We start from the raw sequence: 22,248 nt of genomic DNA on the forward strand, positions 1-22,248 counted from the left end.
AAGCAAAAATACAATAATAATGGATTTTGTATTTACCTATGTAATTACCTTTATCATTGTTCTTTATTTCTTCTTACAATTTTGAGATATTGTATACTGTCCTTTTATTTCATCCTGAAGGACTGACTCCGTATATTATTTCTTATAGGGCAGGTCTTCTTGTAATGAACTATTTCAGCTTTTGTTTATCTTCAAATGTTTTAATTTCTCCTTCATTTTTAGAAGATAATTTTGCCAAATCAGTTCTTGAATAACTTTTTTTCTTTAAGGACTACAATATGTCATCCCACTGTCTTTGGCTTCCATGGTTTCAGATGAGAAATCTGCTGTTATTCTTAATGGAGAAACCATTGTATATGACAAGTAGTTTCCTCTTTTTTCCTTTACAATCCTCTTATTGTTGTTGGATTTTGACAATTTTGTTATAATGTGTCTTGGTGTAGATCTCTTAGAGTTGGTTGAGCTTCCTGGGAGTGTACATTCATGTCTTTCTTCAGATTGTGGAAGTTTTTACTTATTATTTCTTCAAGTACTTTCTCTGCCTCTTTCTCTCTCTGTGTTCCTTCTGGGACTCCATTGGTACCTCAGGCTCTGTTCTTTTTTTTTCGTATTTTTCTTTCTGCTTCTCACACTGGATAATTTCTGTAGTCTTACCTTTAAGTTTGTTGATCCTTTCTTCTGCTATTAAATCTATCTAATAAATTTTTCATTTCATTTTTATAATTTCTATCTCCTTGTTTTGTTCAGACATTGTTTTCCTAATTTCCTTTAGTACTTTGTAGTGGCTTTCTTTAGGTCATTGATCATATATAAGGCAATTGATTTAAAGTCTTTGAGTAAGAATTCCAGTGTATGAGCTTCCTTATGAATGGTTTCTTACAAATTCTTTTTTTCCTGTAAATGGGCTCTGCTTATTTGTGTGTTTTATAATTTTTTGTTACAAATTCAACATTTTGTATATTATGTCGTTATAACTTTGGAAATTAAATTATCCCACTCCTTGAGGATTGCTAGTATTGTTTTTGCTGTTTTTGAGGAGCCTTCAGTTCATGATTTCTCCAAATTATTTTTGTTTCTAGTTGGGTAATGGAAAAAGAAAAAAAAATGTACTGTCAAATCTTTAAGATTCCTCTGCCACTGTTGCCTGAGGGGTGTTAGGACAGTGGCCTCTGTCAGAACCAGCCTTCTAGCCATCTGAAGTAGTTAATTAAAAGCATTGATCAGCAATCAGACCACATACTGCTGGATTTTGGAGAATTACATCCTTATAGCCCACCCTGGTACCAACTAGCAGCTCAGTAGTCCAGGCAGCAATCCACATTGCTACTTGCCATATGGCTGGAGGATGGGGGGTGGTAACTGCTACACAGAAGGTGACATTTACCTCAGTTTACCAGCCTCTTCCTGCAGCTGTTCCCTGGATACTGCACAGTGTTTTTAGATGCTAGAGTATGAAAATAGTTGATTTAGACAGTTCCTGCCAGTTCAGTAGTTGCTTTGATGGAGGGACTGATTCCTGCAACTTCCATCTCTTTTTTTTTCCCCCACCTGCATATTACTATAAGATTTTGAAATGTCTTAACAGGAAAATCATGAGGATTTTTGGTGCTAAAATCTTCAAAATCTGCTCTTTGCTGTTTTGAATAAAAGTCAATTCCTGGGTCAATTTCCCTGCCAAGCAAATTTAGGAATTTAAGGCAAACTTACTCTTAAATTTTTTGCGTCACATTTTAATGTAAGGTCTTGTGAAATATGGTATTTTTTACTTTTTCTTCCCCCACCCCCTTTTTTTTTTTAAAAAAATAGCTTTTATTTAAGCAGAATCAGGTAGGAACTCTTCTTTAACTTAGTTTTGTGTAATCATTACCACCTTTATACGGTTTACAAGCATTTTTCACTCCTCTGCTGGATTTAAACTTACATTAAGGCAGCTGTTCCATTCTGTAACTTTCAGCAGACAGCAGAAAAATGTTGACTCTATTTTTATATAGAAAGATATAGTTTTCCAGTAATATTTTTGAAATATCAGTATATATGCACTTTAGAATGTAAAATAGCAGTAAATAGTTTAATCTCAGACACAGACCCACTATTTTTAGTATTTTTATAGAATCTTTCAATGTAAATACTATTAGGTTTATCCCCCCTTCCATCTCAGGCTCTTCTCTTGTCATCTTTAAAGCAGGATATATAAAACTTCCTTGATGTGAGTGCCTCTCTTTGGTGTGGCACTATTATTTAATGAAACTTGTTATAGGAATAGCTTTGTTTTGATTTGGTTGTGGTGGGGGCTTGTATATACATAAAGATATGCATATTTTCATTGTGAAAAAAACAAACTAAAATTGTTTTCATGTTAATTGTTTAAACATTTTCTAGAGCCAGTTAGGCTCTTAAAGAAAATGGTTTCTCCCAAAGAACGTAGCTAAGCAATGACATTTAAATTTAAATGATACATATATTGGAGGTATATCTTTTTTCTACTATACTGGGTTAAATAAAATAAACTTGCCAAAAATATGTTTTGTCACTTTCTGAGACACTTAGTAATCTGCTTTTCCATGTCTTTCCATAAGTATGTGTGGCCATTTGACTATCTGCAACAGCAGGTCACATGTTAGTAGATTAAAAACAGTTAAGAAAAGTTGCATTCATCCTCTTCTTGGTTCAAGTGTATAACATCTTTGCCTTTTCTTTTTTAAATAAGTACATGTTAAATAGACACTTGATTCTGCAAAGGCATTAGATTACTTAGATTAAACATTCTGTCCAGAGAGGCAATACCAAACTTTCCTTTTCTTCATCTATATGAAGTTGTAGGTCCTTGACAGAAACAGCTGAACTGTTCCTTATCTGCTTCAGTGCATCCATATGTGATAAAGGAAAGCGAAGTCCATGAGACTCTTTTTCCTTCTCATTTTCCATCATGTGTGTCTCTCTCCTGTTCTTTAAGGAATGAGAGATGTAAACCATATTTTCTTGAATTTCATCAGATCGATCCTGATCTGGCGCTACTGTGAGGACAGAGTGGTCTTTAAACTGCAGTCTCACTTTGCTGTCCAACCTTGGTAACTCTTCATCTGAAGCTGAAAATTCTGTTCCATCCCCTACATAGAAAGGTGGCAGTCTGCTCATAACAAAGTCCTTCTTCATGTCTGATGGAAGCAGTTCTTTGGTACCCTCCAATCGGCCTGCAAGCATCCTTAGACAGACATTTAATTTTTTTTCTTTTTTAGTTGATGCAGTTTCCTTTTTTTTTTTTTAATTTATTTATTAATTAAAAAAATGAAACATAATAAAACAACATACAAAATCAGTAATTCACAATATTATCACTTAGTTGCATATTCATCATTTCTTAGAACATTTGCATTAATTCAGAAAAAGAAATAAAAAGACAATAGAAAAAGAAAGAAAACGAACACAGGAAAGAAAAAAAAAGATTATACCTACCATACCCCTTGCTTTCATTGATCACTAGCATTTCAAACTAAATTTATTTTAGCATTTATTCCCCCTATTATTTATTTTTATTCCATATGTTCTACTCCTTTGTTGACAAGATAGATAAAAGGAGCATCAGACACAAGGTTTTCACAATCACACAGTCACATTGTGAAAGCTATATCATTATACAATCATCATCAAGAAACATGGCTACTGGAACACAGATCTACATTTTCAGGCAGTTCCCTCCAGCCTCTCCATTACATCTTGAATAACAAGATGATATCTACTTGATATATAAGAATAATCTCCAGGATAACCTCTCGACTCTGTTTGGAATCTCTCAGTCATTGACACTTTGTCTCATTTCCCTCTTCCTCCTTTTGGTCGAGAAGGTTTTCTCAATCCCTTGATGCTAAGTCTCAACTCATTCTAGGGTTTTTCTCAGTCCCTTCATGCTGAGTCGCTGTTCATCCCAAGATTTCTGTCCCACGTTGCCAGGAAGGTCCACACCCCTGGGAGTCATTTCCCACATAGAGAGGGGTAGGGTGGTGAGACTGCTCGTCGTGTTGGCTGGAGAAAGAGGCCACATCTGAGCAACAAAAGAGGCTCTCTTGGGGGTGACTCTTACACCTAAATTTTAAGTAGGCTTGACCTATCCTTTGTGGAGTTAAGTTTCATATGAACAAACCCCAAGACAGGGGGCTCTGCCTATAGCTTTGGTTGTCCACACTGACAGCCATTTAATTTTGTTGCAAAAGTTGTGGTTTCCACCTGCAGGTGTAGTTGCTGGGGTATGCCAGCCCATAACTCCACATCCTCTTTTGCAGCATCAGACACAAGCCCAGAAATGGTGTCCAAAAGGAAATCTCCCCCATGAACTTCACTGAAGAAAGGCTGATGAAGTTTGGGGTTTCTCTTTCAGCTGCAAAGGCTCATGGTGACGTCTACTAGCCTTCTCTCCGGCTTCTTGTTTCATGAGGCTCTGTTGGTGCTGGTGTCTTTGTTCATTCTGGTAGCTCTGTTGGTTTTGGTGGCTCTAAAGCTTTTTCCAAAATCTTTTTTTTTTTTTTAATATTTATTATTATGAACAACAAACACACAAACATTCTTGACATGGTTACAGTCAGTGGCTCACAATATCATCACATAGTTGTATATTCATCATCATGATCATTTTTTTGAACATTTGCATCTCTCCAGCAAAAGATAGAAAAAAGAAAAAACTCATACATATTATACCCCTTACTCCTCCCTCTCACTGACCACTAATATTTCAGTCTACTCAGTTTATTTTAACCCTTGTTCCCCTATTATTTGTTCATTTCTTATCTGTATTTTTTACTTATTTGTCTGTACCATAGATAAAAGCATCAGACACAAGGTTTTCACAATCACACAGTCACATTGTAAAAGCTATATCATTATACAATCATCTTTAAGAAACATGACTCCTGGAACGCAGCCCTACACTTTCAGGTACTTCCCTCTAGCCACTGTAATACACCATAGACTTAAAAGGGGATATCTGTATAATGCATAAGAATAACCTCCAGGATACCTTCTGGAAGCTGAACTCTCTCAGCCACTGACACTTTATTTTGTCTCATTTCTCTCTTCCCCTTTTGGTCTAGAAGGTTTTCTCAATTGCTAGATGCCGAGTCCCATCTCATTCTAGGATTTCTGTCCCACGTTGCCAGGGAGGTTTAGACCCCTGGGAGTTATGTCTCATGTAGAAGTGGGGAGGACAGTGAGTTCGCTTGCCATACAGCTGAGAGAGAGAAAGGCCACATCTGAGCAACAAAAGAGGTTCTCTGGGGGTGACTCTTAGGGCTAATTTTAAGTAGGTTTAGCCTATTCTTTGCTGGAATAAATTTCAGAGGGGCAAACCCCAAGATTGAGGGCTTGGTCTACAAAATCCCTACTGCTTGTGAGAATATCAGCAATTCCCCAAATGTGGAAATTGAATTTTCTCCCTATCTCCCCATTTCCCCAAGGGGACCCTGCAAATTCCTCTGTATTCACTGTTCAAATCACTATGGGATTTATTGGGGTATCACATTAACCTTTTTTCCAAAATCTTGACTTATTCTTTAAATCGAGAAATTTTGGGTCAGCATTCTGATATTATGATCCTTTTGTTGATAAAAGTTTATTTTAGTTAATAAAGAAGAGAATGAACAGCATAAATTTCTTCTTTTGACATCTGCTGACACTTATTTTGTCTCATTTCTCTCTTCCCCCTTTTGCTCGAGAAGGTTTTCTCAATCCCTTGATGCTGAGTCCCAGCTCATTCTAGGATGTCTGTCCCATGTTGCCAGGAAGGTTTATACCCATGGGAGTCATGTCCCACGTAGAGAGGGGGAGGGCAGTGAGTTCACTTGCCATGTTGGCTAAGAGAGAGAGAGAAGCCACATCTGAGCAACACAGGAGGTTCTCTGGGGGTGACTCTTAGGCCTAATTTTAAGTAGGCTTTGCCTGTCCTTTGTGGGGATAAGTTTCATAGGAACAAACCCCAAGATTGAGGACTCGGCCTATTGATATGGTTGTCCCCACTGCTTGTGAAAATATTGGAAATTCTCCAAATGGGGAAGTTGAATTTTCCCCTTCTCCCTGTTTCTCCCAGGAGACTTTGCAAATACTTCTTTATTCACTGTTCAAATCATTCTGGGATTTATCAGGACATCACACTAATCTGGACAAACCTCTGGAATATCATGCCCTATTCAAGGTTTCATATACTTATGATGTTCAATAAAACTTTCCATATAAATTAAATTAGGAAATGCACTAGTCAAAATATAAATTTTGTACCAAATAAACATTTCTTGCTTTAGTCTCACACAGAAGTTGAAGTTTTAAAGTATGAATGAATGACCATCTATTTTCAGTACCCTGCAATATTAACATTACTTTGTTCTTCCTCATGCAAAAACATTTTTTAGTTTGTACATTTAGTCAGTATCATTGTACATTCTAGGCATTCCTAGATTATACCGTCGCAATCTGTATCTTTTGTCTTTTCCTTCTGGTTTCATATGTGCCTCCAGCCTTCCTCCATCTTTTTTTTTGATACTTGCCTAACCCGTATGCTGTAAAAATAGTTAACAGGGAAGTAACTAGATGATGGCTGGCTTTGTTTATGCCTTATAAAACTTTCATGAACTACCTAAACATTGTGAAGAACATGTGTATTAAGTTCATGTAAATGGAATTATATGAATGGACTTTTTGAACTGCTTTCTCTAAAATTTTTCATGTGAATTAGTCTTTTGGCTCTGAAACTTCTCTAAAAGAAATTGTATATTTTTGGAATTTATTATTAATTTCCTTTTGGCAGTGAGTAGGTTTTATCAAGTTTAAGTATAATGTTTATCATAAAAATAAATATTGTTTGTATAACTGCTGTTCTCAACCGTGTCCCATTCTCCTTTTCCTCCTTCCTTCCCCTGCCCCAATCAGTTTTTATTAGGAGGGAGGGACTTGTACTTGGATGCAAGTAATGTGTCCCATTTAAATTTGTGGTCTAGAGCATTTTTTTTTTCACATTTAATAAGATTCTTCTATTTTAATGCAGAAAACCTTGAAAACAGTTTCAACTTACAAGCATCAGGAAAAGTTTTTTAGAAGCAATCAGAATAAAAGCTAATATTCTATTTTATATTCAAAACATTTGAGAAAGCTTTTATGACGATTACAAAAGTTTAACAAAAAAATTTAACGTGAAGAATGTACATGATTATAATTATTACATCACTGTAAAAAAAGAAAAAGGCCCTTTTGGGAGGGGACATGTGGAAGCAATTGATTTTCTTTGCTGAACATAGCCTTTACTTATACTCGTTCCAAGGCTTCTAACATGATATTATTTTGTCTTATTACCACCATTCCAGTATTGTTCTGTTGTCCACTAGTTGCCATCTCCACACATTCATTTTTGACAAGATTCATAAAGGGATCAGATCCTTGCAGTATTCCTTGGACATGCCTGCCACCATTTAATTTCAATGATAACTTCTTATCCATAAATCATTTTATAGGTGGGAAACTGAGGTTTAATAGAGGTTAATTGTCCAAAGTTCTGTAGCACTTTTTCAGCTTGGGTGGATGAGCTTTGTTCATGGTGTCTACTTGGCAGTGTTAGTGCTCCCTGTGGTCTACAGCATTTTCTAACTTAGAAAGTCAGAAGCCACAATGTTCTTGGCCAATCATGATGTTGGGCAGCATTAACTATAAGTTTTGTGCTTCTACTTTTGGTTTTTAGGAATTTCCTGATATTCTTGTAGCCCGCCTTCCATTTTGAACCTTTATTCTTTTTGTTTGTCAGATGCACAGCATTACCTTCCCTTCTTAGCCTTCTTTTGTCTCGTCACCAACCATTCCTACTTGGTGGCCATATACTTGGAAAAAAGCCACATGATATTTTCTGGCTCTACTCAGTGTCATAGTTACTATCCTGCTTCCTTTGCTTGCATCTCACAAACTAGTTCCCTCATCCTTCTTATTGCAGCAAATCTCTCCTTAGTTGATGAGATTGTTTTAATCTCCCTGTAAGCCTTACCTATCTTGAATGTAAGATTTAAGAATGGTCTGTCATTCTCTGCATTTAAATTGTTTCTGTTCCTCTATTCTCTAAATAATGATGGAAATAACTTATACCCAAAGTTCATCCTACAGACTGTTTCCTCAGTACCTTGCAGAAAACACCAAACAAAAATAGCATTTTAAAAGAGGTGTATTTTCTTTTTCTGTTAGAATGTAAGCTCCTCAAGAGCAGGTACAGTGTTTTCTGCATGTTTTATTGTACCTGTAAATGCTCAATAAATATTGATGATGGGAGGCAGCAAGTCTTGATAAGGTGAGAAACTGAAGGCCTTGAAGTCTTTTTTTAAAGATCTCCCTTGTATGTATTTGGGACAGTATAATAATGCATCTGCATTATTTTGGAGCAATATAATAATAATACAACTCCTTATTTTATCTTGTCAATTGATTTCTCTTGACCCCCAGGCTAAGGAGGTAAAATAATCATTTCATAGCTAAGGGAAATTAAGCTAGATTGAGGTGGCATATCTCATTCAATTAAATTATAAATAAAAACTGAAACTTATAAAAAAAAGAAAAGAGATGAGTATATAAAAATTTTAACCACTAAAATCTTATATAAATGTTATTCTTGCTGCTGCTTCATGAATTTTCTTTTGGGTGTTTGATTTCATTTGCATTTTATCCATAGCCGAATTAAGAAAGTGGTTTCCATATATGGAAGCAGCATTGATGTGGAACTCCAGCAGAGGGCAGTGGAATATAATGCACTTTTTAAAAAATATGACCATATGAGGTAAGTGAAAGAAACTGAACAATGCATGTGCTGCTTAGCATCCCAAAAAACTGTCATGATTAAATCATAACGAAGACTCATCCCTGGTGCTTTATTAACTAGACATCACAATCCTGTTTAATTCTTTTTTTTTTCACATGGGCAGGCACCGGGAAACAAACCCGGGTCCTCTGGCATGGCAGGCAAGCATTCATGCCTGCTGAGCCACCGTGGCCCACCCGATTCTGTTTAGTTCTAATTGGTTGGTTGCTTCTGTTTTGTCCATCTTCTAATCTCAGCTTTTAAGGAAATCAGTTAACTATGTTCTTTCATCTCTTCTGCTCCCTCATTTTGCTGTGAAATGTTTGCTTCATTTTCTGTTTTTAAAATATTTGGTTAAGAAGTAGAAGTTTTATTTTTTCATGAGAAATCTCATTCAAATCCTATCAACATTTTTGATGTATGCCATTTTGTTGTTATTCAGTATCTTATTGATTAGAGACCATTAATATATATTGATTTACCTTTCATTCCAATCTCTATAGCACTGAAATGTATGCTTTAGGATTTAGGTGGACTGTTTTTCCGTTTAAAGTTTCTTGGAAACTTGAAACTTTTTTTAAAGGCAAAAACTTTTTTTTTGTCTGCCTTTAATCCAGGCAGGAATTTAGGTCTTGTGTTCTTGTAATCCAGTTTCTATTTTAGTTGGGGGTTGGGGAGAAGATATGGCACTCACTGCCTATTTGACTTCAACATTGTTGCAGTGATTGCTTGGGGTTGGGAATTTAGTTTAACTGTCTAGAGTTTAACCACTTTAGGTTCTTCCAGGTCTGCCCTGCTTGAAAGAATGCCAGTCATGGAAAAAGTAACCACAAATGGTCCTACTGAGATTGTGCAGACAAATGGAGAAACAGAACCAGCTCCGCTGGAGACCAAACCACCACCTTCTGGGCCACAGCCCACCAGCCAGGTAGCTTTTCAAGGCTTATCTGGGTCCTGATGGTCTTATAGTTCTTTCAGCTTGTCTCTTAGCTGATTATCTTTAATGTTGTTCCTGGATTAACTGATGATTCTCTTCCTTATTTTCAAGTATTGAAAGAGCTATTCATTCAGTGTGGATTAGACAAATGACTAATGAATTGAGGTATTATTTTTGTGTTTAGGCCAATGATTTATTGGATTTGTTGGGAGGAAATGACATAACACCTGTTATTCCAAGTGCACCTACAAGCAAACCAACTTCTGCTGGTGGAGAACTACTTGATTTGCTGGGAGATATCAACCTCACAGGTGAGATCAGCCTGGAGCTATTTAATGTTTGGATAGGGAAAAATGCCTTATGGGAAAAACTACACTGAGCACAGCTGTTATAGCACATGAATCAACTGAAGATGTGGGAGACTAAAAGAGAAGAATAGAATCTTCAAAATATCTGGGAGATAAGCTGCTATACTAATGCTTTAAGGATAATTCATAGTGGTTCCTTATAGGCCAATTACAAATTTGGGGAGAATAAATTATTAATAGTATTTTAATGTAGAAAGGACTAGATTCTCTCTCAGGGTTAAAAAAGTATTTCCTAAGTCAACTCTTCTTATCCTAAGACATGACTTTTTCTAGGTTTCTTTCTACTTGTGGTTAGTTTTCAATAGATATGGTCATTTGTGTGGAACGGAGAGATGTTAACCTCTACTACATCTTTTCTTTTCCCTTCTCTCTTCTCCTCAATTATTAAAGCAACAAAAGGAGGAAATCATCCATAATTCTAACATTAAACATTAAGCTCTTTTCATTTTAGAATATTTTTTTCTTGTTTTTGTTCATATATAGTAGGCATTTGTAATTGCTGTGTTCAGAGATATTATAAATCCTTGAGTCCAAGAATATGACTGTAGCTTATAATTTCTATTCTAAATTGCAATATAAAGTATAACTGAAAAGTTGAAACAATGCTTTCAAAATATAATGGGGATAAAAATGAAAAAAGAAAAAAAAGTGATGGGTAGTTACAGTATACATGGCCTCAAATAGAAAACAGTCATAGGATAAAAGATTTGTCCTGAACACAGTTACCTCCAGGGCTTAAACTTTAATATCTGCATTTTAATAACATTTTAGTATGTTACTTGTCAGGTACCTCTGAGTCATTCACAAATAGTTGATTTGAAATCCTCAGATGCCAAAGGTAGACTGATGCATGGAAACACAAAAACAACCCCATCATTAAAATACAATATATAGATAATATGCTTAACTTAACAGCACTTTTCATGTTAGTACATAGACTTCAAAATTATGACATTAAATGGCTGTCAAATGTTTTATCAAGAAGTTTGCACCATTATTTACTTAGTTCCTACTATTCAGAATTTTGTTATTCTATTTTTTTTTATAAATAATGCTTCATACTTCATCACATCATTGTGACCTTATTTTGGATTCCTTTCTTGGACTAATTATGTAACCTTTTTGTATCTGTTTAAAACAAAGGTGATAAATATTTACCTCATTGGGTATTTGTGAATTATGGTGACAAATTGGTTCTTTAATTTCGTTAATTTTTATTTCTTTGATAACATGGAATGTTTAATATCTAAATAATTGAATTTTACATTAATTTCCTTTTTGTACATTTCTTTTGTATCTTTAATCATTTATCATGGGGTTTTATGTTTTGTTTTTGTTTTTACTTTCTTGTCTAGTGTTACGAAAAAGGAAAATGGTAAAATATTTAAAAACTTAGATGTTCTTTACATTTTTAAGTTAAAATTTTCTGAGGGCTAGTTATAGTTATATTGTAATGCACAATAATTTAAATTGGTGGAAATTAGGAAATACATTTAGCATGTCCTTTCAGAGGACTTGGAGCAGTGAGTTTTTGGTGCCTCTCATATGTACCTTTTGTACCTTATAGGAGAAAACAGCTGAAATTTGAAGTAGTTGGGGATCCATGTGCTCCCTATATATTTTGGGTAGTCTCAGTTTCCCATAGGAATACATTTTTTAAATTGTTTTGAAAATGGGGATTGATGGGAAGACTATTAGATTAGATTTATGAAAAGATTAAGAGAGCTGTATGAATATTTCTCTGTATACTTTGTTGGTAATCTGCTTGACTACATTCCATCGTGTTGTTTTGCTCCTTGTGTTTTGCTTAGCCAACTATATTTCTGCTTTTCTTGCTAATCTTTATTATGTTCTTTAGTACTTTTTTCATTGTGTAATGTGCTTTTAATGGTTATTTTTAATTAATTTCATAAGTAGTTTGAAATTTGAACTAAAAATATATTCTCTTTATTTTGCTAATTTTTCTTATACCTCTTCTTAGATCCTGACTTCTTTCAGTTTATGGCCATATTCTATGTTTTGCCTTTTATTTTTTGATCCTCAACTTGTTCTTATTTGGAAGGCTCAAATGAAAATAGTAATCTGGCAATTTCTCGTTTCACCTCACTCCATACTACCCTTTGCTGTCTTTGTACGAGTATGTTTTAAAATTTTATTTTGCAGTATTTAACATCTACCAAATTCAGTAAATGGCTTGATTTACCTGGCTTGTAAAATAAAATATTAAAAGAGTTCATGTTCTTTTTGTACTTGCCTCTCATCCAGTCCCTCTGGACCCCAGATTAACTGCTGTCTATCTTAAAGAAGTATTGATCATTGGTGTATATCATTCCCATGCATTGCTTGCTGATTTTACTACATTTGTATGTTTACTACTCAATGTATTTTGTCAATTTTTGCCTTTATATAGAAGGAATCCAACTAAATACTCTGTTTTGTACCTTGCTTTTGGTTTGTTTTTGCTAAACTCTATTTGTGAGAATAATCCATGTTAAGTATATTCTACTGCATTTACATGTTCACTAGTGTATAATGTTTTATTGTGTGCGTGTATAACAGTTATCTATTACCCTGATGATGGACATTTTTGTTATTTCCAGTATTTCACTGTTAGAAACTATTTTGTATGTCTGTATTGTACATATGCAAGAACTAATCAAAAGCATTTCTAAAAAAAGGCAGTGTTTCTCAGCTAGGAGTTATTTTGCCCCCCAGGGGACATTTGGAAAGTCTGGAGACATTTTTGGTTGTCCTAACAAGGAAAGTACTGCTAGCATGTAATGGGTAAAAGCTGGAAGTGGTGTACCCTTCCACTCCTCCCCACCAACAATGCACAGACCAACTCCCCACAACAAAGAATTAACTAGACTAAAATGTCATTAGTGCCAAGGTTGAGGAATCTTATTTTAAGGATATACTAATTTTCAACTCAGCTCTTTCAAAATTATTCTCCCATTTGACTGTACCAGTTTATATTCCCACAGCATAGTTCAAAAGTTCTCATTGCTCATTTTCTTACCTGTATTGGTATCAGCATTGTCAATAGCGGTGATAATTGGTATTATCAGACATTTAAATTTTCATCGTTGAGATGCCTTTGAACTGGTATCTTGTGGTTTTTAAATTCCATTTCCCTTATTACTTGTAAGATTTAAGCATCTTTTCATAAGGTTTCCTTTTCATAGGTTATCTCCTGTGAATTGCCTGTTCATATTTCTAGCTGCTTTTTAATTGGATTATCTTTTTTCTTATTGATTTGTAGAAGATATATATATAGTTCTGGGTACTCATTCATTATTTATTGTATAGCACACATTTTCTTCTGTCTGTGGTCTTTCTTTTTACTTTTTTACAGTGTTTTTTAATGAACAGCTTTCTTAATTTTAAAATACTTAAATTTGTGGTTCTTTTCCTTTATAGTTGATGCTTTTTGCATCTTAAGGGATCCTTCCCAACCCTGAAATCATAATAATTTTCTCCTCTGTTTTCTTGGTGAGTTTTGTTATGCAGGCTAAGATTGACCTTCCATGGAAATATTTCCTTTAGGTGCTCCAGCTGCTGCTCCTGCCCCGGCCTCAGTCCCACAGATAGCTCAGCCCCCATTCTTGTTGGATGGGCTTTCATCACAGCCTCTCTTCAATGACATTGCTGCAGGTAGGATTTACATTACCATTATTATATGGAATTTGGGCAATGAGATGTGGATATTGAGGAAAGAAAGTAATGATTTTGCAAGCATTAGATTGACTACAATTATACTGATCTTCCTGTTCTTTGTCCAGGCATCCCTTCCATCACAGCATACAGTAAGAATGGCTTAAAGATAGAATTCACCTTTGAACGGTCAAACACCAACCCCAGTGTCACAGTGATAACGATACAGGCCTCCAACAGCACAGAGCTAGATATGACGGACTTTGTTTTCCAGGCTGCAGTACCAAAGGTACGACAATAACTTCTCTGCCTTTTCCTTTGATTAAAGATTGGCTGATGTGTTTGTAAGGGATATATTTTAATGTTTAAAAATTAAACTGAGTTTGCAGATTTAACCCAAACAAATGATAATGTAACTAATATGGCTCAATTGAAGCTTTTCATCTTTAATGAACAATTTTTACTTGTTTATAATATTTTCATATTTAGAATTGTAGGAAAAATAAATGAAATTCTAATAATAGTTAGCAAGAGAACAGAATTCTACAAGGTGGTCAATTAATGCTCAGAGTATTGGGATAGATTGGAGCTTAATGGTACAGTGGTAAAGACCTAATGTACCATGGAATTAAAGTTAATCAAGATGAAAGCCTTAACTTGGTATTCTCTTCTAGTTAATCACTAGATCAGAATTAATTTTTTCATCTCTTTTTTTTGGGGTGGGGTGGGGTGGGGCATGGTCCGGGAATTGAACCCGGGTCTCCCAAATGAAAGGCAGGCATTCTAACCACTAAACTACCCGTGCACCCAATTTTTTCATCTCTTGATATGTAAGTGAGAAAAACATTTCTCCTTCACTAACATCTAGGTTTTTTTTTTTAGAAATCATTCCATTCTACATATGCAATCAGTAACTAACATCTAGTTTTTTATTGATCAATGACTGCCTGTTTTCTTGAATTGTGATTTTATTTATACCAAATCTTAGTTTGAGTATTATGTTTATTTTAAAATAATGAATAGTTTTGAATAAAGAAAAGCTTAGAATGAGGGATTTCCAATGTTTTTTTGTGTAAGACCGGATGGTAAGTACTTCAGGCTATATGGTTTCTGTTGCATCAGATACTCAGTTCCACCATGACAGTGCAAAAGCAACTACAACCAATAGATAAAGAATGAGTGTGGCTCTGTACTGAAAATACTATATTTACATAAACATATGGTGAGCTCTACTTTGCCAACCCATGGACCATAGTTTGCTAACCCCGATTTAGACTAAACCTAATTCTTGGCAGTGACAAATGAAGTATGACTTTCAGGCAACACGTTTTTGGAAATTGAAGACATTTTTGTTGATTTTACAGCCTTCTTTGCTTGCATTCTTTAGAAATAAAAACGATGTAGAAGTTTTAGAAGTGGGTGAAGTGTGTAAGAACATGAGTTCTGGGTGATTCTTTTTGGCAAGTTATTTAACTTCTATACCTCTGTTTCTGTTTGACAATGATATCTTCTTCATTGATTGCATACTGTGCGAAATAAATGAGTTTTGTGTGCCAGGTTCTGCTTTAAGCACTTCCCCTGTGTTCATTTCTCAGTATATATTTGTTGCTAAAGCTTAGGGTTTTACATTTGTTACTTTAGGCTACTGTTCTAGCAACATAACATGTTTACTGTAAAGCCTAGCCTCAGCCTTGGTGCTGCATTGCACAATGCCTTTTGCCTATCGTAATGTATCCTGAACTTCAAAATGTTGTATTTCATAGATGCTACTATGCACTATTTTTACTTTTTAATATCCAAAATTGGCAGCATTTTTTCTTTCTCAGTGATACATAAAATAATGGTATAAATTACAATTAATGGCATCTTATGTTTAATGAAATAGTCATAACAAATTATATATTCTTTTAACAAATCATATTTTAACTTACATAATTTATCTTGCCTGTAGAATTATGAATAAAACCAGAAATAATTGTTACATTGATACTGAATCTTTATCCTTACAATTTTATAGAAGACTAAGTCATTTTTTTTGTTTGTCTTTTGGGGGTAATATTTTAGAAGACTAAACTTTTGGTAAAGATTTTTTAAAAATCCTATTATGTAGAATTGCTGCATAATATAATCTAGGTTACTTAGCTTGCTCATAGCTGTCATATTTTATCCTTGGAAAGAAACAAAGCCCTGCCACAACCCAACAAATTATGGCAGTGATCCTGATGTGTTCTTCTTACTTACAAGTTACCTGTTTCCAACCTTTCCTTCACCTGTCATGTAAGGGGAGGCCTTCAAACATTCTAGATTATCCAGGCTTTATGAAACAATAGTTCATATGGCTGAGTTCTAGTAATCCACATACTCACTTAGTTGGTGACCTGAATATTGGCTTTGTCACTTTTGGAAAACTTTTCTCTCGATTTCTCTTGGCATTTTTAAGCTGTAGGCACCCATTTTTCATCTGCATAGTTGATAGTTGAATTAATATTAAATTGCTAGAATGAGAATTGGTTACCTTTTAAAAAGTTGTAGGCTAAAGTTCCTTTTGCCAGAAATAGGAAAGTGGCTTATTGCTAATTTTCATGATCAAAGACCTAACAATAGGTTTTACAAATATGGAGTAACAATCAGCCCACTTTATATGAGTGGCTCATATCTGGAAAGCAAATAAACTATTCTCATTCTTATCCCACTCAATCTGTTACTGGAATCATCAGCTGGATGCCTAACTTTTTTTTAATTCATTGACGTCTGTGACACAGTATTAAGTACATTATGTTTTCTGAAGAGTGCTCCTTTTCCCCTCTTAGACATTCCAGCTGCAGCTTCTGTCTCCTAGCAGCAGCATTGTCCCAGCATTTAATACAGGAACCATCACGCAAGTCATTAAAGTTCTGAACCCACAGAAGGTGAGTAGCATATTTGAAGACAATATTTGAGCAAGGTGGAAGCATGTTTTCTGAAGTTAAGTTCTACTTTGTTTCTCTGGGTTTTTTCTGACTCATAGAAGAGATCTATGAAAATGTCTGGTCCAACGTCCTTGTTCTTTTGTAGATAATAAACTGAGTCAGAGACATTAAATGGCTTTGTGTGGCATCTTGTTAAAATGCAGGTAAAAAAAAACAACCACTACAACTCTGTTTAGAGTCCTAAAGGTCTAGTTTTCGGGTGAGAAAAGCTTAGACATTTTAATCTTTACACAAGTTGAAATCTGGAGTAAGGGCTCTTAATCAAATATCCCTACTTGCTGTTTTAACTATTAAGTAGACATAACAGAAATGAAGGCATTTTAATGAAGTAGCCAAATGAAAAATCGCTTTAGAAACGGAAGTAAAATTAAGCAGTTTTCATTTTATCTTCTGAAAGATGTAAATTGGCTCCTGTAAATAGCAATCAATTGACTGATTTTCAAATAGTTTTTTAAAATAGTTCACAGAATTTATTCACATTGAAAGATTTCTAGTAGTTCCCATAAATACTAGTATAATTTCTTCCTCTTGTTACAATTTGCCTTTTCTTTGCTGCTGGGTACTGTATTAGACAATTGTATTAGACAGTCTGATACATAGAGTAAAAATTGTCTTAGTGCATTAATGTTTGAAATCTGCCACATAACTACAAAGTACTTATAATTGAGTTCTCTTTATAGCTCCTGCTGTTAATTACAACAGTATATTTAAATGTAGAGTGTAAGATGAATATGTGTTTATTTCAATTTTCTAGAAACTCAGATACAACAGTTGAGTCCTTTCAAAAAGCAATCAGTAAATGTTACTACACTCTTGAGTGGTTCTGTGCTTTTAATACAATTGTAAGATTAAAGCCAATGATGTATTCTGAGGTGTTCTGGAAAGGCACTTCCTCTACTTGACAGTGGCATGGTCATTTCATAGCTAAAGTACTAGGTGTTCTTGTTTTGTCTGTATGTCATTTTTAAGGGACAGCTTTGCTTTGCTTTTTAAAAAAGTATTCATCCCTAAGATTAATATTTAGTTGCTGGTCTGGACAGATTCTTGATATTTTATTTCAATATATAATTTGTGATTCTCTTTTGTTCTTATAGCAACAGCTGCGAATGCGGATCAAGCTCACATATAATCACAAGGGCTCAGCAATGCAAGATCTAGCAGAGGTGAACAACTTTCCCCCTCAATCCTGGCAATGAGGGTTTGGCACCATTCTCATTCTTATCCCACTCAACTAAAGGAACTCTGGGAAGGAGGTTGTGATCGCTGGCAAGTCCCCCCCAACTGTACCATGGGCATGAGGAGCCGAAGAGAACTGTTGAGGAGGATTTTCCTAAAGTTATTGCCGACCTTGAAGCATTGTTAAAGACTAATCTCCTTTCCTCCACTCTTAAGGCTGGCTGCTTTTGGAGGCTACTTTGCACTCTTCCTCCTCTTCTCCTTTTTCCGAATTTCCCTCTCCCTCCCCCATTTACAGCCAGAATCAACATTCCCTGGGCCCCTGAGGAAATAAGCAGCTGGTCTGGAGGTGAGGACTGGAATTCATGGCAAGAAAGCACTCACTCTGTCTCTACAGCAAAGAGTTACCCCTTCTTTCTCCTGTTGTTTCTCTGTGGACTGGGCGAGGTGGGGTATTTATTCCTCACAAGCTGGGTTACGATCTTCAGGCGCTTTTTACATCTGGCATTCAGAATGGAAATGTAACAGTGGACATCAGGGAGCCCTGCCTTTTTCTACTGGTTCCCCCAATGTTTGAAAGAGGCATTAGGCTCCTGGTAGCCTTTTCTGTGCATTGCTGTATACACACAGACACACACATGTATGTATGTTTGTTAGCAAGAACTGGTCAGACCTTGAGAGGTTATTTGTAAACACTGGACAGATGCAGTTAAAAAGAGCTAAATTGTTGAGATTTGACATGAAGGATATGGTGCTCTATTTGTAATAGAAACTTCCAAGGCTCTTCCAGCTCCCCTTTCTCTTCTTTAGCAGTAGTCATGAATACTCTCCATGATTTTCAAAACTGATTTCCTTTAAGTGCAAAGTGGACAGCTTATAAAAAATATATTAATAATTATTACTGCCCCTATTTCTACCACAAATTTTAAAGTTTCTCCTAAGCCCAAACTTGCCTGCTGAACTGTGGTAAATGGGTGGAAAGAGGAGTTTGCCAGTTTTAAAGGTCAAACTCCTTAACAAAAGCACCTTTGCCCATAGGAAGAGTGAGTATCAAACTCATCCTAGAGCATACTATACTGGAGTCATCTTCTCCAATACTCCAACCTCCCTTTTTATTTCTTGAGCCTGGCTTGGACCTTGGCATTCCGTTTGAATTCCTTCTTCTAACTGGAACATTTGTGTTGTATCTGTAACACTGGCACTGAAATAAAGACCACACGGTTAAAGAAATCTTTCCTATATTGTACTTTATGGTGTTGGAATGAAGCCTTGTAGCTTCCTTGCCTCCTGTGACAGAGGAAGTCTTATGGACACCATAGGGTAAGAATATTCTTTCCTGAGTCTTAAGAAATTGGTTCCTTGAGAGAGACCAAGCTCATGAACATCTGCATCAAAGACTTGAGGTCTGGAAAGTGGAAATGTGTAGTGCTTTTTAGAAAGGACCCTTGTGCTAGTAAATCTTAAAATTGAGTTGCTGGAATAAGGTAAAGGTGACTCTGCTGTGGCACATGTTGAATGTACTATGTATATTCAAATATACAGGCACATGTCTTATATAAAGAAGAACGAAAAAATGAGGCCACCTTGTTTTTAAAACGTTTGCAATCATTACTGTATTTAATACAGTATAACGACCACTTTGGCTTCATTCTTAAATCTGGGTACAAATACTTATTTTTTGTTGTTGTTCCATTCCACCAAGCCTTTACTTAAGATTTTCAGTGTCTTGTTAAATCTAGCTCTGTATCAGATGCTAGACTGTTCATAACATTTGACAAACTGGAGTAGAACCAAAGGCTTCGAAGGGGAAACTTTCAGGTCTCCTAGTAATATATAAGAGCAAGGCCTGCTAAAACTTAACTCCCATGGGTAAATGGTTGACTGAATCAAGAAGAGAATATTATCCTGGTGCATAGTTTTCAGTAAAGTAAGTGTGGACTAGTGCATATTTCTGACAACTGCTCTGCCTGTGCAATGAAAGCCTTCAAAGGTTTCTTTTTAGACTGATTTCATTGGATGGTCACTTAATGCTGTGAAACATGATAGGATTAACATACTATTGGTGGATTTCTTGAACAGGTTTTTTTGTCTTACATTCCTCTTTGTGGTAGAGGCTTTATTTTTCTCTTTTACAATTGCAGTTAGCCAGCTCAGGTTTTTTGTTTTTGTTTTATTAAACTGAGTTAAATCTATAAAGAAACCTGCTGAAAACCATGCTGTATGATAGTGCTAGCTAATGGAGTGGGAAAGCGTCTACCTGACTGACAAAGCATCTCCTTGGTTGATCATAGTTTTGAAGTAGAGTTATATGATCATCCATACCTTTGTTAGAAGGAATAAAATATCATGGCCTTAACATAAAGGGTGCTGCTTAAAACATGAAGTGATTTTGGAGACTGAACCTGAGCGGCCATACTGAAGTATTATTAGCCCAGTAACTGCCTAGGATACTGATGGTTGTGAAAACCATTTCAAATTATTAGATCTTTGAGAGCTTCAGCGTGCCTTAAGTTTCCAGGATCAGAGTTAGTTCTCCTCTCACTTGGCCTAGCAGCTAAAAGGAGAAATCTCTTAATTATTGTGAACACTTGCACATTTCAGTAATTCCCTAGCATAACTATCCAAAGGGGAGCAAATTTGCATGGCGTTACAACTTTAGAGCCATTGTGAGGAGAGAATGATATGGCTGCTTTAATAACCCAGGGTGATAAGCAGTGAGCTTACACACACAATTTTTGACAATTTCACATGCACTTTTACCTCATTGTTTTCCTCTTCCAGAGTAGTTTGTATCCTACATCGCACCTTCCTCCCCAAGCAATGCTAAGGGAAAATTCATCTAAATAATCTTTAAAAACTGTAGGAAGGATGCTTTCCCTGAGAAGCTTTTCCCACAGTGCTCAGGTGCTGTTATCTTGAGGTGGACACTCAATGGAATGTTTTATGCTGTATAGAGTCATCTATTAATTTTTGAGGTCTTTCTCATTTAGAGAAACAGTCTTCACTGTAACATTTGGGAAGAGATTCTTTCCTCTTGCTTGGTTGAACGTGTGGTTTGTAGCTCCTTGTTTGTCCCATTTATAAATGAAAATAGACTTTTAAAACTGTTGATCACTAGTGGTTTGAGTATTTCTAGCCACTATGTAACATGCTTTCCATTTCTGTGTCCCTCTAGAAGAGGTTGGAAGTTAGGGAATACTGCTTTTGAGATTCAACTTCATTAACTTCTGCATTGGAAAATATTGTGGCCATTAGAGCTAACAGAAAGACAAAGTTTTAATGTCTATGTATTTCCCTAGTGAATGTATTTTAACCTCAGTGTCCTAAACTGAGAGAACTAGAGTGCAAAAAAGGATATTCAAGAGCTTTGTGTTTGGAGAGAAGTTGTACATGTCTGTGTACTTAGGGGTTTGGGAATTGGGAGAATCATTGAAGAGAGAGTTGCTCAAAAAGACCTGAAGTTTAATAAACTTTTGACCAGCTTTGGCTTGGGAGGGTGGGGCTGCTCTTAAAACTGGATGTGAATAGGTCTTTTTTTCAAGCAATATCAGTGAGTGGGTCCCATCTGCAGAGTTCCAGGACCTGGGTCACTTAAACAGAGGAAAACGCTGAAGCATCTTGCACAGTTGCTTCATGAACTTCCATGAGGCTGATTCTGGCTTCAAGATGGAGCATTGAAGTTTTTTCCACCCCCCCCACCCCCATTTTAAAGAACCTGCTGTTGCGCTTTGTATGTTTTGTTTTTGTTTTCTATTTGGAGGCCTCATGGGAAAGAGCCTCTGAATTCTTTCCTTTGTGAACTCTCACTGTGTTCCTGTAAAGTCCCTTTTCTTTCATAATGTTGTAAGTTGCATTTTCATTAAGCCCCATCATATTTTCTTTACTGTAAAAATATTAAAAGGCTGTTTCCAAGTGGGATGGCTAACGAAGTTCTAATTATTGCAGACATATTTTTGAGATGTAAAAAAAAAATTAATGATAAGTCTTAGAGGTGAGTGAGGAATAAAATGGATGTAAACAGTTACATGGGATGCATTAGAATTCTGCTGTGTGTTGTCTTTTGGTTGAAACAAATTATGAACAGTGACTAATAATAAAAAGTCAATATTCAATGATTTAAAATTTGCTTCCTTGCTTCTTACAAATGGATTTGAAGCCTTGGATGAATTTTTAATCCAGTTTTGAGCTAAACTTACTGACCTGTTAAATGGTCCTTTTACAGTCAGAGATCTCAGAAATTTTAACAACTTAAAAACTAGTGTGGTAGACCATGAGAAAGTCTTTAATTTTAACTATAATGTGGTTGCTTACATGCTTGTTCACATATGTAAATTC

At 35.6% G+C, this 22,248-nt stretch overlaps 1 protein-coding gene and 1 pseudogene across 6 annotated transcripts in view; one reads left to right on the forward strand and one right to left on the reverse strand.

Moving 5' to 3' along the window:
- The window catches only part of AP1G1 (adaptor related protein complex 1 subunit gamma 1), a 131,325-nt gene extending 109,394 nt beyond the window's left edge, over positions 1–21,931 (forward strand). For all 6 annotated transcript variants that reach the window (XM_077132917.1, XM_077132916.1, XM_077132922.1 and 3 more), the window contains 7 exons: positions 8,684–8,788; positions 9,596–9,737; positions 9,931–10,057; positions 13,661–13,768; positions 13,897–14,057; positions 16,579–16,677; positions 17,832–21,931. In XM_077132917.1, the coding sequence (XP_076989032.1) occupies positions 8,684–8,788; positions 9,596–9,737; positions 9,931–10,057; positions 13,661–13,768; positions 13,897–14,057; positions 16,579–16,677; positions 17,832–17,933 (844 nt within the window). In that variant the 3' untranslated portion in view covers positions 17,934–21,931. The remainder of the gene's footprint in view (positions 1–8,683; positions 8,789–9,595; positions 9,738–9,930; positions 10,058–13,660; positions 13,769–13,896; positions 14,058–16,578; positions 16,678–17,831) is intronic.
- Positions 7,282–7,479, reverse strand: LOC143659698 (small nuclear ribonucleoprotein G pseudogene; annotated as a pseudogene).
- Positions 21,932–22,248: the final 317 nt, after the last annotated feature.

This window comes from Tamandua tetradactyla, chromosome 16 (genome assembly GCF_023851605.1).
Source record: "Tamandua tetradactyla isolate mTamTet1 chromosome 16, mTamTet1.pri, whole genome shotgun sequence".
Taxonomy (NCBI): Eukaryota; Metazoa; Chordata; class Mammalia; order Pilosa; family Myrmecophagidae; genus Tamandua; species Tamandua tetradactyla.